This window comes from Coccinella septempunctata, chromosome 1, assembly GCF_907165205.1.
Source record: "Coccinella septempunctata chromosome 1, icCocSept1.1, whole genome shotgun sequence".
Lineage (NCBI taxonomy): Eukaryota > Metazoa > Arthropoda > Insecta > Coleoptera > Coccinellidae > Coccinella > Coccinella septempunctata.
Genome location: NC_058189.1, coordinates 7,972,639 through 7,991,858, shown reverse-complemented (window position 1 = coordinate 7,991,858; position 19,220 = coordinate 7,972,639). Strand labels below are relative to the sequence as shown.

Genomic DNA, 19,220 nt, shown 5'->3' with positions numbered 1-19,220 from the left:
ACAGCACATAGAGGACTGATATAACTTGCGAAAGAAACTCGCCTATTTATGTCGATTACGCATCTTAACTCAATTTAAAATGCAGTGTCTCTGTGTTTTGAGAAAGCAAATGTCAATGTTAGAAATATTTCCTTTGAATTTTATTCTATATTTGAGTAAGCGGAGTTTATCTGATCACCATTTGGTGAAATTTTACCTTGGTGGAAAGGTTGTGTTTGTCATTTTAGAATTTGAGAGCTATTCAATCATCAGTACCTATACAAGATAATCAATAAAAAAGGTATTAAACAGATACATTTCAAATTTAAATTGAATCGGTGAAAGTACAGCTGGAGAATTTAATCCATTCGAAATATCGGAAATAGATCAAGCGCTAAAGCGCTATTAATTTCATTGAGAAGTTTTATTTAGCAATCGTTCGGGTTACGAATACACAAAATGGACAAACATAAATAGGCTATTCCATTTTTCACAGAATGTACGAGAACTTTACTTCGAAGAAGATTTTTAATGGACAATGCAATAATATTCGAATACGACCTGTGTATATGTTGAAAAATGTAATAGCTGTTCTTGTTTGAGGGGAACATCCTCACTTTTTAATAATATTTACAGGAAATACACAACGAAATAACTAATCACGTTTCGTTTATAATCTAATTATTTACAATTCAGCTTTATCCAAGTTACCCGGCTGATACTTCGAATCAGAATTGGAAAAATTCATGATTCGCTGCTTTGGGAACACGAGATCGTAGTATTTTTCATTTTCTAGTTGCAGAGGCTTCGGCCTTGCATTAATATTCTTCCTGTACTTATTAGACGACCTGCGTGTATTGCATTCTGAGCCTGGTAATGACGCTCTGTGGGCATACTTATCTGTTTTTGGCAGGGCCGACCTATTACTGCCGTGCAGGGTCATCGTGTTGTACGACCAATTTTCGTATGATTTTGTCGCATTGTACGGATTGAAACTGTAATATTTCGTTGGCTCTAGACGGTAACTTCTCTCTGTATTGTCGGAATCGAAGTAGTCAAAAGGAAGATCGCGTTCTCCCATTCGATGGTGATTTGTTGAATGGAGACCAGAGTAGATGTTTTCTTTTGGCTTATCCTCTAAACTACTTCTACCATTGAATGTGTGTGTCGGCTATATGTACAGCTTTATGTTAGATTTGTGTTAGTTGTTAATATAGGAGTGCTCAATTGAAATATAATGTCATTACATTCATCATTGTGATATTTTACTAAATTTTTTAATGAAATAACGAGATACTAAACTTTTTATTCGAAGAATATATCTGAAATTGCCCTGAAAAAATTAAATTCGAAATTCTGAATTTTCTAGATGTCAATTATTCTTGAAGAGCGAAGTGAACTTGATAGATTTAAAGCGTTTTTATAAAAATGTCTGAAATAACATGTTTTTCTCTTGATTCATGATTAACAGAGTAATTAAAAAATATTCCACACTAGAATTTATACTTCAATAACATAAAGAGTAACACCTAAAATGACTCTTCTAATAATAGCTAAGTGAGGTTTCAAGACAAGAAGTTATAATTTCAATTCTAGTGGATCAGACTCTTCTTACCTAACACAAAACAACTCCTCCACTCTGCAGTACTGAAACTTAAGAGGGATTTTTAATACGGAATAGGGGGTGAGCCATACCTCAATTGAAAGATCACTCAACCCTCTACCTGAATACTATGGTTTGCTTTGCAAATTTTCTTGAAGTAGTTACAGGGGTTGACAGTGACAATTTGAAAACTTGCCAGGCCAATTATAGATCTCAATAAGGACGTTTTCAAAGAAAAAGTCGGAATAGGTCAATTTTTAAAGGTAGGGAGACATATTTTGAGCAAAATTGTGAGCCAAAATCTCTTCAAACCTAGGTGTAGGGGCACCCCTAAATTCTTCTCAGGGAATAGAGGGTGAGCTAAACCTCAATTGAAAGACAATATGTCCCTCTGCATAATACTAGTATTATGCAGAGGGGCAATATGTACATAATACTCTAGTAAACTGAACATTACAACATTTTTTCGAGATGTGAAATCTTCTACATAAAACCAGTTTCAGATATCTCCGAACCTTTTAAGTTATTTAATTGACTTGTTTTGATTTGAGATGATTTTAAAATTTAAGGTGTTATTATCAATTCTATGCAAGTCTCGAATTCTTTTCTGTATATTAATTTCAATTGACCACTCCAGTAATAGAGGTATACACATATACACAATAAAAGTTTATAGATGGACAATACATTTGGGACAATTATATCTACAGAAATGAATGTGTTGATGTCTGTGTGCGATGATCCCTATGATGATCGTGGCGCCCAACTGACCAGTGGCGTAGATTATTAGAATCAAGTGAGGTGGTTTGAGAAAGTGCTGAGGACGGGAGTCTGTGTGGAAAACCAGACGTGTTGGTAAGTGTTTTGTTTTGCCTCCAAGATATGGGAGACAAAAAATTAGAGTTAAAGTTTGAGGCATTGATTGTATCATTCCAATTTTTTTACGTGTTTCGACATATTACCCTTTTCGTTGATTCCATTTGAATATGCTTTTCCGGATTGTTAAAAATTCACATTTGTTCTAATTTAAATAATTTATTCGAATTATGGACTTCTAGACTTGAATTTCCAGGGAAATTATTTTTGGAAAACTTGAATTATTTCAATCTAAATACATCTTTCATTTTGTAGGTTGACTATTGAAGAAGCAATGGGATAAGTTACACTCTCGACCTATTTCTGAATGGGAAATTGGAAATGATTTTGTGATGAACCTCGGAAAATTCGATAGGCTATCAACGTAACTGTCACTAGTTTTTCGCTAAAAACCATATACTGAATGGGTTCATATTTTCAATTTATAATTTTTTTTTCCGATCCCATAATAATAGCTCTGTTAAACGTACATGAAATCACGAATTAATTACCCTTTTAATGGTATATTTCTTATTAATGCATAATTGTGATGGCACTAGAACATAGCATATAGAAGTACTCAGCAGGTATCATAATAAAATCACATAAAATCACATTTTACGTACTAATTGTCGAACGAAAAATCGACTACTTTTTATGGCAAGCAAGTTATTCCGAAAACAAGGCACACATAAGCTGATAATACGCATCCATAAAGACGCCGTAGTGTGCGAACTTAGAAGAAGTTGTTGGTACGGTGGTCTCTGTGGAGCGTAGTTATGTAGTTCCACTTTGTGGAAGATTTTGAGAAAATATCTTGGACTGCGAGCTTAAGAAAACGGATACATCATACATCAATAAACAAAATTGCCGACTCCTATTTTGTCTGTTTCTGGAAATACGTTTTTAGTTCTCCTCTCTACTCTCCATAAGCTCCACATTCCTTAATAGATATCGTAAGGTATGATATCAATGTGATTTACTCAAAATGAATAATAGTTGGGGAGCCCAAGAAGGAAATTCGAGATTTACTCGAGCGTGTCAGATTAATATAAAAGCAAATATCTTGGACTCTGTAGAGTACCTCTACCAAAAATGTATACCTGTATATAGGTAAGGGGAATTGTCTAGGACAGCCTATCAGAATAGTAAAAAAAGGATAATTGTACATACTCGAGCGTGTCAGATTAAGATATATAATATATGTGGTTAATTAAGTATATATTCTCTTAATCTGACAATTTAAATTGACAAGATTTTGTGTGATGATGCCAAACTTGCAAAAAAAACGTCATTTGTACATTCTCCAGTGCATTTTCCTATTTTCTTATTTTATTTTATGGCTAATGATTCAAAAATAACGGAAAGGAAAATATAATCTGACAGTTTCAGCAAGCCGAAACAATAAAAATTGGCCATAAAAGTCACAAAAATCAGTTTTCTTGAATTATCTCCTCTCCTGGGCTTCAAATTGTTTTCGCATTCATTCCAAAATTTGTAGAGCATAAAATTTTCTACAAATTTTGTCCGTAGCAATTTTTCTACGTCTGAACGTTTTTGAGATATATGGCGATGAATGTACATTACACTGGGTTTCTACATTGACCTTGGCCTTTCGCATGTGTGGCTAAGCTCCTCGCCCTTATCGGCATCTAACTCAACAACGGTTAAGAGTAATGTAAAATTGCTTCAGACAAAAGATGTATAGAGTTTTATTATCTACAACTTTCATAATGAATACAGAAATGATTAGAGGTACCGGAAAGAAGATATTTAAAAAAAATTCCTTGTTATTATCTTCAAACTGTCAGATTAAGAAAACCCCCCCTGATTAGTGTCAAATTTAAAGGTCAACACGCTTGCAAAACCGAGATTAACCATCTGTATGAAAATCTGACACGCTCGAAAATGTACAAGTAACGATTTTTTTTGCAGTTTCTGAGGACCGCTGTGACCATGAGTCATGTCCGAATCGTCAGTCTTTTGAAAAGTAGCTTCCTTTGGGTCCAATCCACATATCCTCTAAAAATCTGACACGTTCGAAAAAATTTTTGTTTCACCATTTTCAACTCTTCCGTACGGCCAGCCCCACCACGCAAACTGTCAGATTAACATGAATTTATCAGCAGAGACACCAGAGACACGTTGGGCATATACAGTATCTTGATCTGAGACGCTCGAGTATGTACAGTCCCTGGCCAGTTTATTAGACGCACTGAGGATTTTTTTTATATTTACTGGTATTGCCCGAGGAAAAAGCAGAATATTTGAATTTCATTTCCACAGAATGTCAGTTTTATCTACGACTCTCATCAAATTTTTCTATTTGGCATTTATTTTTGATGTTGTAGTATTAGTACTTAAGTATGAATCAGTACTATGTCTTCCAGTGGACGTCATGCATTCTGCAGGTTCGGACGTTATTTCGATAATCCACATATGAAATCATTATCTTCGAATGCAGCAAACCGAACAATTCTGCATTGATAGTATGAAACTCTCATAGCTACACAGGGTGGCTCAGCAAAATATTAGAATTTCATGTTTAATCATCAATAAATCAATATTTTTTATTGAATATGATATATTATATGTGAAAACCATTTACAGAAGAAGTATATGTAACATATACATTCAATTTAATAATTCAATATTGAGATTTTGCATCGAATCAATGCGTCTAATAATATGGCCAGGGACTGTACACCTGACGATTTTTTTTACATCTTTGGAAAACTGCAGACGCTTTCCCCACCCTTTTTCTTTCTACCATCTAATTTTCAAAATCCAAAGGGTCCCCCCGACGCTCTAGTAAATCCCGATTTAGCATCGTCGGCTCCCCAACTATATAATGCTCTCTAGAAACTCGGCCGCATAAATATCAACGATAGAAACATAAAAAATTTATGAAAAGTCAAATTATTCTAGGTAGAGATGAACACTTTTTTGCAATCAAGAATTCCCTATTTCAATCCAAAATGAGGTCGGCAGCAAAATCTTGTAATCAATTCGTTTATTAATTTAACTCAAACGAATATCTCTAAATTATTAATCGCTGTCATTAATAAACTACCACATGTTTAGTAGTTTAGTTGTAATTCAGAAATATTCAATTGAGTAATTGAGATTCAGAAAACATCACTTGTATTTCATATAAGTCGAGTTTATTTCAGAAAACTTTGAATGTATCTAATTCTAATTGTATTTAAAATTACACTAAGTATAACAGGAAGTATGCGTTAAAAGATCCTATTACTGACGTTAAAAAAGATTAAGAAATTTCAGGATAATGAAAAGATTAGATAAAAAATAAGGTGCCCATTTGAATTAAGGAAATATATTTGCGTTCAGACATTCTGCAACACTCTACATATGTGGAAAAAAATGTTGAATCATAAAACTCTTGTATAAATATTTTTGGCACAGAAAAGTTAAAGGAAGGCTAGAGCATTTATAATCAATCACCCTATAATAAGCTATTAAATAAATCCTCTAGACAATTAACAGGTAAATAACCTTGAATATATACGAATGATGGTTTCTGAATTACAAATGATTAATCTGATTTACAATTGATGGTTTCTGAAATCAAATTGACTAATCTGAATTACATTTGATGTTTTTTGAAATAAATTTAATGTAACCGAGAATGTAACTAATCTCAAATACCTATTTCTGAAATTGAATTGACTAATCTGAATTATATTTGATGTTTTTCGATTATTTCAAAATTTATTATTTGAAGTAACTAAACTGAATTTCAAATGACCATTTCTGAAATTAAATTGACTCATGTGAAATACAAGTGGAGGTTTCTGAAATAAACATTACTTATATGAATTTCAATTGATCATTCCTGAATTACAACTGGAAATGTTGTAGTTGATTAAATGACTATTAATGGAAATGGGACTATTGTAAGTTTCTAAATTATTTGTAGAATTTCAGAATTAGATGGTTGTGAAACGTGTGAGATTGACTATTCAAGTGGAAATTTTTCCTTTGCGTTGGAAGTATTTCAAGTGAACTGTGCATTTCCCTCTATCTTCTTCCATGAAAATTAACGAGTCTACAAGCTTATTGTGAATGAATTTTTTGGTACACTTCGCGATATTCAAGCATAAATCAATGAATCCAAAAAGAGGTAATATTCTTCTCGTTTCTCCAGGGAGTGAAAAAATAATTAATTCTATACATATTTGAGTATTTTCCTTATTCTTTGAGTAGAAAGACGGTAGCATTCATTTCCATTATAAGCGTGAATAAAACATAGAGTAAGTTCAACCGGATATGATTTCCCCAAGAGCTCATTTCGAGGCAACACTCCTCTTGGAAAAACCTTGTGCAGGAAAATGTTTTTTCATATCTAATGATGCTACCAATGCTCTCAGGTAAGATGAATGGCCTTTGCTATCGTATTCTTCCGAAGAAAAATGTACTTTATTGGCGACTGGAGATCTCCATTTTTATGATTTTAGTATAGACAGGTAGCAGCAAACACTGTTTTTCCTCGAATTAAATATTAAAAATATCCTTTTTGAAATTTTCGCGAGGTTAAACGACAATCAAGAATTTATGCAGTAAGATGATTCTAACTCAACTTGAAAATAATTATGGAGCAGATTTGCAAGCAGGTTTTTATACAGGGTGCTACCAAATAGGTGGAAAAGTTTTTAGAGGAAGAACTGGACGAAAAAGGTTGCTTTTGTGTAAACTGACGCTCTTAGACTGTCCTCGAATAGTTACATCCTGAACTTCAAAAAAATAAAAAATAAACAAAATATTTTTAGGTATTCAATTATGAGAAATAATTTGTTTCATTATAGAACAACAACAATTTCGGTAAAACAGATATTTTTTCTTAGATTTATCAGAAACAATCAAGTGCCCAACCTGGCCCCTACCTGTGTGACTCACATGTTCATTCATCGGTAAAATAATTCAATTCAATATTGAAAAATCCCAAGTGACCAGTAACATATCTGTTATGTTTTCTTGGGAGATCGAATGGGGAACTTTGTTATGTGTTATTTTTCTGTAACCATTACGTGTCTGATGCGATATTTGAGATGTACCTGGGCTGTATCGAAATTATATCCACATTTTGTAAATTTCATATTCCCGCTCCCTGATATCCACGTAACATATTTGTAACATTGTTCTTTATTTGCCATGTATCATTTTGAGATCATGAACATAGCATGACACCATAAGCGTTTTAACTACCGTCGAGGGCGCTGTAAAACGTAAACAAATATGGAGGATTGTGAGAAATGCTATTGATACTGCTGTCGTTTCGATATGTATTTATTGAATATAATTTATTGAATTATCATTTAGACGTTTTGTCAGTTGAATAGTGGATTACTCAAAGTTAATAAGTGCAGATATTGAACGTTTGATAAGTTATTTTTGTGTGTCATAGTGATTTTCCAGTGAAATGGTGAATTACTGAAAAGAATTAAAGTGCTATGGATATCGAACTGTAGGTCAATAAATCATTTCTCGTATTTTCATAGCAGTCCTATAACACATAATAGGCTATGTTTTTATTATATCCAGCATATAGAAATTATATTTGAATAAATAATGTCCTGTTTGGTGTAAATTTCGATATAAGTTATTTCCTCACGTGTTGCATGTACCTCATATGTAGAAATAAATGAATAAATCTTATATTAAAAATTTTCTTCAGAAAGATATGATATATGCATATAGTATTCTATTCAAGCATGAAAAATAATGGAAATTATTATAAACTATTGCAATATTGAACTCGTATTTTGATTTTTAAAATAGTGTGTATTTATCGATCATTTTTGAAAATAAAATTGATTATTGTTCTCCAAGAAAAATTAGGGCATGTCTTTCTGGTCTTTGCACTTTCCTGCATTAATGAACTGTTGATTATTTTTTTATGGAATGCAGGAAAGTGCAAAGACCAGAAAGACATGCCCTAATTTTTCTTGGAGAACAATAATCAATTTTATTTTCAAAAATGATCGATAAATACACACTATTTGAAAAATCAAAATACGAGTTCAATATTGCAATAGTTCATATTAATTTCCATAATTTTTCATGCTTTTTTTGAAAGTATTTTCAATAACAAATGAAACATAATAAACATAGCACATGAACGTAATATATATAGATCTCCTATCAAACAAATATTTGCATGATCCATGTTTGAACTATTTATGCTCCTTTCAGAAAGGAGATGTGTTCCTTGTTTGAGGCGGACATAGGAGCATAGCTGCTACATAAGCGCTCTGTATTTGTACTCTTAGTGTGATATATCTGTTATAAAACAAGGAGCGTGGGATATATTTCTGCTTCATAACTGTTATGAGATATGGTCACCTGGGATCATATTTTCTCTGCAGAAATTGTTCCCGGAAATAACCGATACAACCTTAATGAAAAATTCATTTGTATTTTCATATCGAATCCTCCAAATATCATTCGAGGAAAAATGAGTTATGAAAATCTTTTTTTGCTCTACGTAGGTATAACTAATTTCACATCATTTCAATTCGATGCTAATAAAGTACACTTTGCTTCATATTATTGACAAACATTAATATCTAAAATTGGAAAACTACATGTGAAAATGTGCATGTGCAGAATATATACAGAGTGCAATAAGTGCTGTACGTGTAAAATGTTAAAACCTATGAATACGTATCATTCAATGACTGTGTTATATACATATGATGAAAAACCCTGAATGTGTTTCGGGGAAATAGGTATAGATACAATCGCGAAATATTTTTTTAGCTTTGCCCCTTTCAAAGTTATTGTCTTTGGTTTAGTATCGGAAGGAAGAGACAAAAATAAAAAATAATAACTCGAACGATAATATTCACGTTACTCAACAATTGAAATAGAGATGAACGATTCATGAATATTTTTTTCTCATGCTGTTATTAGCTTCAACTTCAACTTTTTAACACAAATCATTCACGAGAAAAAAATGTTTGCTTTGGACTTATTTACACGTTGGATAAAGTTCGAATTGAATTAATGGATCTACTATCTACATTTCACGAAAGCATAACAAATGAATGAGCGAGTATAACAAATTCCAATGACGATTTCAAATTCATATTGCCTCTTTGTGACGAGTGGTTGAATAAATAAATAATAAATCGTGTTCAGAGTGACACTTATAGTAATTGTTATTGAACAGTGGAAGCTGTTTTCGAAAGTTTCGGAATCCTGAAAAGTAGTATACGATTTGAATGGATTTTCAGGTCCTGCGAACTTCTCAAGTTATATGATTTGAAAAACGTATTTACGCTGCCAAAGAACTGATTTACATGAATGTGAATGAGTGGGAGTAGAAGTTGGATGGGATTATTTTTAAAAAGGAAGTTTTCCGTCAGAAACAGCAGATGGCTATACAGATTTGAATATTTGCTGGTTGGAAAGAATGTTATTCTCGTGGACTCGAACTTTATTCGAAACCGAACAACAAATCGGAGGTTGAGTTGTTTGACAAATTTTTTAAGTTGAATAGCTTCGTCCAACAATTCACCTTTCGGCATATTCGAAATTGAATAACATTTTTCATCGTGGTTTATATTCATGAGGAAGAGGGAGGCCACTGTAATCCTCAAATTTATAGGTAGGTATATGCAATGTGAATCTCTTTCTACCATACACGTGTGAATATGTTTTCAAATTTCCACAGTGTTTTTAGCTTTATTTTCATAAAGGATGTCCCGGATGAGATGGGAAACATTTTAATGTGATATAGAGAACAACTAGAGGATCAGGAATAAGTAGTACTTAGGAGTTCTAGTTTCTGATCCTGAACGGAGATAGATAGAAATTTAATTTCTCATTTTTCATCAAGAATAGCAGCCAAATAGCACAATTCCATGAATACCCTCGTGAGAGGATATACTTCTCGGTATCCTTTTACCTACCGTGGAGTCACGTAATAGTCACGTCATTTTAAGAGGATTTATTTTTGTTGAATCTACATCCCCAATAGAGGGAATATGATTTTTTTTTGGGCAGACGTTTTGGCTGTTGCTAAATGCCTGGCACAAGCCATTTCTGAGGAAGAAAATAGTGAAATTTCGAACCAAGTCGGTAAGGCTGAAATTTTGATATTATATTATTGTACATATTGTACATTTGTAACAACAGTTATTCTTGTTATAAGGATGGCTCTATTTGTTTCAGAAATAGGACAGGATCTTTCAATAGGAAGCAGAATCATAGGTGAAATAGGGAAATTCAACGATTAACAACATATTATTGACGTCAAAAACGTACCCCCAATAATTTATGAGCAATCAAATTTTTTCCAGCAGTTTCTCATCAATATGAAAAAAAATTTCCCCCAGGATTAAAGCTGATGCGAACTTTTTGATTAGTTCAATTCAATATCCGATAACCATCTCCGCTCCATCATATTTGAATCATATACGCTCTGACAAAAAAGTACCCGGAAATTCTCATTTAAATTGCCCGCGTTGAATATTTTTAAGTATTTGAAGTTTCTGTATGTTGGTAGGACTGTCCGTAATTACTATGCCCAACATGAGCGCGGTCTGTCGACTTTCGACTTCGACTAGTTTGTTGTTTGTTCGCGACAGCTGTTGAATCCAGTCGTCCTCAGTGGTAGTCTGCGAATTTTACGATAGAAAAAATATTGAACAAAGAGTTTGTCTCAAATTTTGTGTTTCGAAAGAAATTTTGTGTGCTGACTCGTTGCGAATGCTAGAAAAGGCTTATGAAGACTCTGTTTTATAGAAAATCAAAGTGTACGAATGGTACAAAGTCTTTAAAAACGGAGATCGCCAAACATTTGCTTCGTTCAGGACGACCGTCGACATCTTCAACCAATGATAACGTCGAAAAAATCAAGGAAATTGTGTCGACCGGTCAATAAGAACTTCCATTTAACTGTTTTGTGAAAATATTTGCCGTAAACGGCCGGATTTGTGGCAAAACAATTCGTGGATTTTGCATGACGATAACGCACCATCTCATGGAGCCACGATTATAAGCGATTTTAAGACCAAACACACTAGATAAATACCATCGACCAGCCGCCTTATTCGCCTGATCTAGCTCCGTGTGACTTTTATCTTTTCTTCAGACTGAAATTACCGCTCCGGGGAACCAGATTTGACACCGTAGAGGCCATAAAAAAAAATTCGCAGAAGGAGCTGAAGGCCAGCCCTGAAAGTGCCTATAAAAAATGTTTCCAAGATTGGAAAAAACGTTGGCACATGTGTTTTGCTTCAAATGGAGCATATTTTGAAGGAGATTCAATAAATATTGAAGAAGTTTAATATTTGTGCGTTTTATTTCAATTTCCGGATACTTTTTTGTCAGAGTAGTATGTAGTTCCTGGAAATTCAATTATTCAATTAATCGATATTCTCTCTATTTACATTATTTCTTCCTACTTCCCCGATATCCAACTTCGAACGAAGCTTTTTCCTGGAGGTGAATGTATTGACACAAAATTTCATTACTTCATCGGACAATTTTCTTTGAAGATGAGATATGGAAGATTACCAACACTTTGCGAGCACCAACTTAGATAAATGCCAATTGGCGGAAATCTGCAATTTTGTTCTTCCGATCAAGAAATTCGAATACTTATACAGGGTGTTTCATGGGGAAACGGAAATACTTAACAGAGGGATAGATGGCACCGAGGTTGTTCTGGAGATACGGCATTTATTGGCCCTTACTGTCTTCGTAGCCGAGATACAGGATGTTCTATGAATTTTTCTAGTTTCTGAGGTCATATCAGAGGAATCACCCGGTATATTTTCTTCATATTTGGCAAACGTGTTTCTTATTCAAAGCTCAAATGTATCATGCAATAACCGCAAGGAAAATCCAAGTCCGGTTTAACAAAAAATTATGAATCGATTGAATCCTCGAAACGACACCCTGTAAATCGAAATTTTGAAAATATGTTTCAATATTTTAAAAGACCACAAAAACTAAACTGAGGCGTGTGCTTTAAATTTTCGCGAAGACAGTTTTACTCGACAAATTTTCAATGTAAAAGTGAAGTTTTCAAGAACTTGGATTCTTGAGAGTTGTTTGAAGTGACTTTTAATGATGAATTATCAAAACAATTCAATCCATAATTATTTTAACATTACTTAGTAATTATTTATTATCTTGGTTTTAATTTTTATAGCTGCAGACCATTTCAGTTTTTATTTTGGGGTTACTATCTCGTTATTTCCAGAAAAAATTAAGGCCTTGTATGTACATAACTGATTATCGAAATTGATATTGCATGGATATTGTTATTGAATATTGAATGCTTCAGTGAAAGAGTTGAGATGAATCAGGTCGATTTGATTTTTGTTAAAACAATTTTTTCATTGTAGAACGAATATTCATTCATGTTATTAACTTTCCGAGGTGAAATTAACTCTTCTATGAATTTCCACATGAAAAAATTTCTCGAAAAGTCTCGTCATTGGCTATATTCCGTATCCTGGTGAAATTCAAAAAAGACGTTCGTTAAGTGCTGCCATATTTTCGACGAAAGTGGAAACTATTATAATATTCGTAACTTCTATTGATCGTTCAAGGTTCTGGCAACACTCCACACTCTTGTAGTCTATCCCCCTTTACGCCTTATACGGTTGGCAAAAAAGTCCCGTGGCCGGTCTATCATCAGCAACGTCGTATCTTCACTGATTGGCTCCTTGAAATGCATCAAAATGATTCGGATTTTCATCGAAAAATCATCCTCAGTGATGAGGCTATCTTAATAAGCAGAATTGTCGAATTTGGGGCTCGGAAAATCCAAGAATGATTGTTGAAGAGCCTCTGTATCATCAACGTATAACAGTTTGGTGCGGTTTTTAGGCTGCCGGTGTTATTGGACCTTACTTGTTCGAAAATGAGCCTGCTGCGACTGCTTCGGTGAATGGATTGTGCTACCGAGCTATGATTAATGATTTTTTATGGTCGGTATTGGACGACGTTAATTACCAACAGGACTGCTCTACGTGCCGCGCAAGCAACGAAACCATCGCAATTTTGCAAGAAACGTTTCCTGACTGTATTGTTTCTAGAAGAGGTGATCAAAATTGGCCACCGAGATCTTGTGATTTAGCACCTTTAGACTCTTTTCTGCTACCTTTTTTATGGTAATGCTCCACAATCGATTCGAGGCCTTAAAGATGGAATACATTGAGTTATTGAGAACATGCAGCCGCAAATGTTCGAATTGGCAATGGAAAATAAAAAAAAAAGGATATTGTGTTGCAAGAGTAGCCATTTGACGTCCATTTATATAGTGATATCGTGTTCCATTGTAAATGAAATAGACATCCATTGATTTCTCTCGAAAAATACTCGTGTTTCTTTTTCAATATCAAAATGAAATCCCTTATTGCACAATCCGGTATTATGTTCTTCTTTAAAATAATATCCTATATCTGACGCCTTGTCATATGGAAAAGTTGAACCCCTTTTCACTCTGAAGCCACTTAAGTTGTATCTGTGAATGGTAGCAACTAATTTTTTTCCGAGAAGATATCATGCCCAAATAGGTAACGATAGATAATAGTAGAGTGATGGCGAGATGAACATTTTGAGTACAGCAATTCCTCTTTTAGGAACTGAAAATTGGCTCATGTCTCCCTAACACATGGAAGAATTGAATAGGGGGCGAGGGAGACTTGACCATAAGTTTGTTTATCAGGAAAAACATTGAAAGAAAACAATTTCCAATGACCAACGATATTCTATGTCAAGGTTTTCATCCTCAGATGTATCAGCGTATGAAATACATATTTTCTATTTCAGAGTCACTTATTTATTTTTTACTTTTTTGAACCTTTGTATATTTTTTTATATTTATTTCTATTATTCAATTTTGTTTTTTTGATTATGGCTCCCGACATGGGTCAAGACTCCCGCACTCCCTTTCAACAGATGTTTGCTTGAAACTTTTAAAACAATTATTAAAAAGGTTCATATTTTGTAAAACAATATTAATCAATGAAAGCAATAAAACTAGATAACATCACGCACCTATTAAACTTTTCAGACAGTGTGACAAACAAAACTTATCCAATTTCACACTTCCTAACAGTAAAATAATGTTCAACCCTCTCACTCACGAACTGTTCTGATGGCGGCCAAAATGGAGCCGCCACTAGTTGTTCCTTGTTAATAGTATATCGCAAGCTATTTACGAAACCGGTAGCGCGAAATGTGAATTGAAATATTTGAGGCGGTGCAAGTCTCCTAACTCAGCAAGTCTCCCGGACTCCCGCTAAATATTTTTCGTCAAATTTTTCCTTTAATTCAAGTATCCGTCCGCACTCATGTACGGTTTTTAATAAAAAGCCGAGAATTCATATCCCTCGTTTGAAACAACACTAAGGAATATATTCCAAGGGAGAAAAAGGGCCATTAGAGCGCTTCGCTAAACGTTGATCTAGCCCGTTAGACAGAACGAACCGGAATAAATCTTCCACAGAGGAAATGTGCGTCTGCGAAAGCTATATTTCCATATCGATAAATTTACCGAATGGGGTAAGGGCCTTGCTCTGATTTCTTCGAGCTACAATACCAGAACTGTACGTTTCCGATTCGGCCCATTGGCATTTCTCCTCTATTGCGATTTTCCTGACAGAACAAGCAACTTTATTGAAATTCAGGAATGCTTTCTTCGGTGAACGCAGACGTTCTTGATTCATGAATTGTTGAATCTTCCAAAGAATAAATGAGAAACCTTCATGATTCTGGTTTGGTTCCCGCTCATAATGTTTCCATAAATCTGTCAATAATAATAAGGATAAATTCAGATGCATACCACCCGACGATATGAATATCGACAAGTGTTACGATCTGAATTGAGCTAGCCAATTTGCCATCGTCAAGGCCCCAAATGGAGTACGTCCCACCAAAGAAAAGCAGATGCTGACCATGGTTTCGGACTCATTTGGCCTCATCAGAGCAACATAGCATTTTTTCTACGGTGGAGAACGTTTGGAATTGATGGAACTTTATTCAATGTTGGCGTGTTCTACTGGGTAATATTTACCTAGAGCGCCACCCAACATGAAACGGTGTCCGATTCAATCCCCTCCAGAGAGAAACCAAGACGAAGACAATAGCATATGTCCCATATTTTCCCTAATTCAGTTTCAACTTTCAGTACGCCGATTCGCTCTTGCGAACGTCGGACGCATGATGAATTGCGTACTGAATTAGGGAAAATATGGGACATATGCTATTGTCTTCGTCTTGGTTTCTCTCTGGAGGGGATTGAATCGGACACCGTTTCATGTTGGGTGGCGCTCTAGGTAAATATTACCCAGTAGAACACGCCAACATTGAATAAAGTTCCATCAATTCCAAACGTTCTCCACCGTGGAAAAATGCTATGTTGCTCTGATGAGGCCAAATGAGTCCGAAACCATGGTCAGCATCTGCTTTTCTTCGGTGGCACGTACTCCATTTGGGGCCTTGACGATGGCAAATTGGCTAGCTCAATTCAGATCGTAACACTTGTCGATATTCATATCGTCGGGTGGTATGCATCTGAATTTATCCTTATTATTTCATTCATTGCCGTTAGGCGTTATCATTCTTCTGTCAATAATATTTGATTATTTGTCAGGGTTCATTTCTCCGTGTGGGTTACCTCTCTACCCTGATTGAAAAGATTCAATAACAATAAACTCTGGACATATTTTGCATAGCCACATGCCATGAGAAAACAACTACAAACAGATGCACAGAAGAGAAAGGAAAGTGCAGTGTTTCTGAAGTGAGATGAATTCCAACTTATGGTTCGTGGTTGTGGCGAAAACACCCCAGATGGTTTGCAGAAAGATTATTTTTTTGTTTTTGCTTTTGAATCAGCCTGGCGTGGTGGCGAAGTATTATTTAATATCCTGTGTGAACTAAGACGACGTAAGGAGAGGAAAAACCACGTGCTTCGTTGCAATGGCTAATAAACATTAAAATCAATCCTGATTTGTATCCAATTCGACTGTACCAAAAATGCCTACAAAAGCGGGTTGGAATAAAAACAAACCGATCTTCCTCACTCTAAATCCCGCTTGGAAGATGAACAGAAAATGGTATAATCTCCTAAAAAAAGTGGGCCAGGCCTGCACTGCGAGCAGCAACTAATGAAAATTACGTATGGGTCATTCCAATTCAAAATAAATAATGTAATATCTTCAAATGGATGAAGATCACCATGAAGAAATGGTTAAAAAAAATGCGTGACAATGACGTACCACAGGTACAACATTCCCAAACATCCTCTTCTGCCAATTAATGCACCGATACCTGCATTGTCTAACCACCATACGTATAATAATTGTGTATTTAACTGCTACCTTTGAATCAGTTTAACCTTCAATAATTAGTTTCATTATATTTTTACGTATATTTACACAATATAATATAATAATATAAATGAAAAATATTAAAACAAAGATATTTCCTTTGAATGTATTTTCTTTGTCAGTTGATATTGAACTTACTGTTCAATATTTTCGTCATAGCTGTCTTGATAATCGCTGACATGAGTATGTCTGCAAAAGGTGTTGGAATAAGATTCAGATTTGATGGAGTCCTATTTAACCTGAAGCGCCTCAGAGCAAAAACCCGTACAAAGTTTATCACGGAACTTCAATATGCAGACGACTGCGCACTCATCGCTAGCAGCCCAGAGGATCTACAGATAATGTTGGACAATTATGAACAAATAGAGAAGCATTAGGCCTTAGACTCAATATTAACAAAACGCCTGAAAACCTTCACAGATATCAGCCTGGAGGATCAAACTCTAGAACAGGTCGAAGTTCAAATACTTGGGAAGCTTCATAAATACTAGGGCTAACCTGGACCGTATCAATACAGCATCACGGGCATTCAGGAAGCTAAAGGACGGAGTGTTTCAAAATCACGACCTCAATCTGAAGATCAAGACAGCTGTTTACAAAGCAGTGGTCCTCCCAACGCTTCTTTACGGAAACGAAAGCGTGACTCCCCACAGGCGACACATTTAACAGCTTGAAAAAACGCAACAACGTCATCTAAGACAAATAATTCTCATCAGATGGTTCCCCAAAGTTTCAAATGCGGAAGTCTTGCAGCACGCGAGTTGTATAACAATTGAGACTCAAGTAACGAGGGCCCGACTCAGATGGAGCGGCCACATTCTAAGGATGCAAGACACAAGACTCCCCAAAATAGCTCTGTATGGCGAATTCACAGAGGGAGCTCGGAAACCAGGAGGTTAGTATAAGCGGTTCAAGGATACACTGCATCAATCCCTGAAATCAGTTAATGCCAATCATAACTGGGAACAACTAGCGTTAGACAGATCACAGTGGAGGTCTTTGGTCCACAGTTATAATGGAGAGGCAACAAGAATACAGCGGCGGCCAGATCTGGTTGGTGACTATCCATGCCCAGAGTGTGAAAGGATCTGTAGGTCGCAGTTGGGTTTCTTCAGTCATAGGAGGGCACACAGTCGTAAGTAGCCCTAAGAAATTATAAGTTGATCGCACCGACAGACTGGTTTCTTAGTCTTTTTGTAGATTTATTCTACATAAATGAATAAATGAATGAATTGATAACAAGCTAACGTCTAGTTGCATAATAAAATTTGAAGGCCCTTTAAGTTTACAACTACCTCATTTAATGCCATTTTTAGTAGGGTTGAAAGAAGCTTCAATATTTAAGGAATTTCTGTTGAAACTGAATAGACTCCCGAGAATCTTTTTTCAAATACGTGAAAGAGCTGGTCGATGTTTATTTTCTGCCCAAGTAGATAATTTTTTCCCAGCCATCTAACAAGAGCGATTATTACTTTTATTGTTTTAGATCATTGTTGGTCTTAATAACAACGAAACATACAAATCCTACTCTTCTATTTCAATCCTTTCTGTATTTTACCATACTTCTTATCATATATAGCGAGGCACAAAAACCGTAAGGCATTCCTTCATTTATCGATTCCCTTTAATTCGAAGGTTATCCACATAGCTTCGGAGAAGATATATATCCTATCCAGATTTAGTAACGAGTTGGAGCTACATAAAGAGGATCATTTGTGTCAGCCAACTACGCGAAATTCAGTATGGGAAGATAAAAGTAAAAAATTTTATTCACGTCTGGGAGTGAATGCAACGTCAATGAAATTTATATGCAGTTCCGTAGGAATGCTTCCGTCTAGAAAACTCAGAACTGAAACTAACCGTAGCTTTCAAATGCGGGGTAGTATATGAATGGAGCTCGAAGTTCTGGAAGGGAATATTCACGAATGGAATAAAGTTTTTCGGTATGTGCGAATTCTTGAACATTGAGTAAAAATAATCATTTGAGGAAGACCGACATGAGTAATGAGATGATCTTAACTATCTCAGACACGTACATATTATGACCACATTCTGAGTGTCGAGACAAAAATAAGATATCCTCTATAACTAGACACAGAGCTACTTAACGAACGTCTTTTTTCAAGGTCACCAGGATACGAATTGTAGCCAATGGCGAGACTTTTCGAGGAATTTTTTCATGTGGAAATTCATAGAAGGGATAATTTCACCTCGGAAAGTCGATAACATAAATGAATATTTGTACATCAATGACAAAAGTTTTTATTCTTACCCCGTTTGACGAATAAAAATTTCTGACTTTGCAAGATGATTGAATTTCATCAAAACTGCACTAAAACCTGTATTCTATATACTCTTTCTAATTTATCATTGAGTGTGCTGAAAGGTGCTTCTCAGGTGAACGTTTG

The 19,220-nt window shown here is 35.0% G+C and overlaps 1 protein-coding gene across 1 annotated transcript in view; it reads right to left on the bottom strand.

Moving 5' to 3' along the window:
- Positions 1–444: 444 nt before the first annotated feature.
- Positions 445–19,220, bottom strand: part of LOC123311290 (irregular chiasm C-roughest protein) — a 498,432-nt gene continuing 479,656 nt past the window's right edge. The window contains exon 13 of the mRNA XM_044895177.1: positions 445–1,150. Within this exon, the coding sequence (XP_044751112.1) occupies positions 665–1,150 (486 nt within the window). The 3' untranslated portion in view covers positions 445–664. The remainder of the gene's footprint in view (positions 1,151–19,220) is intronic.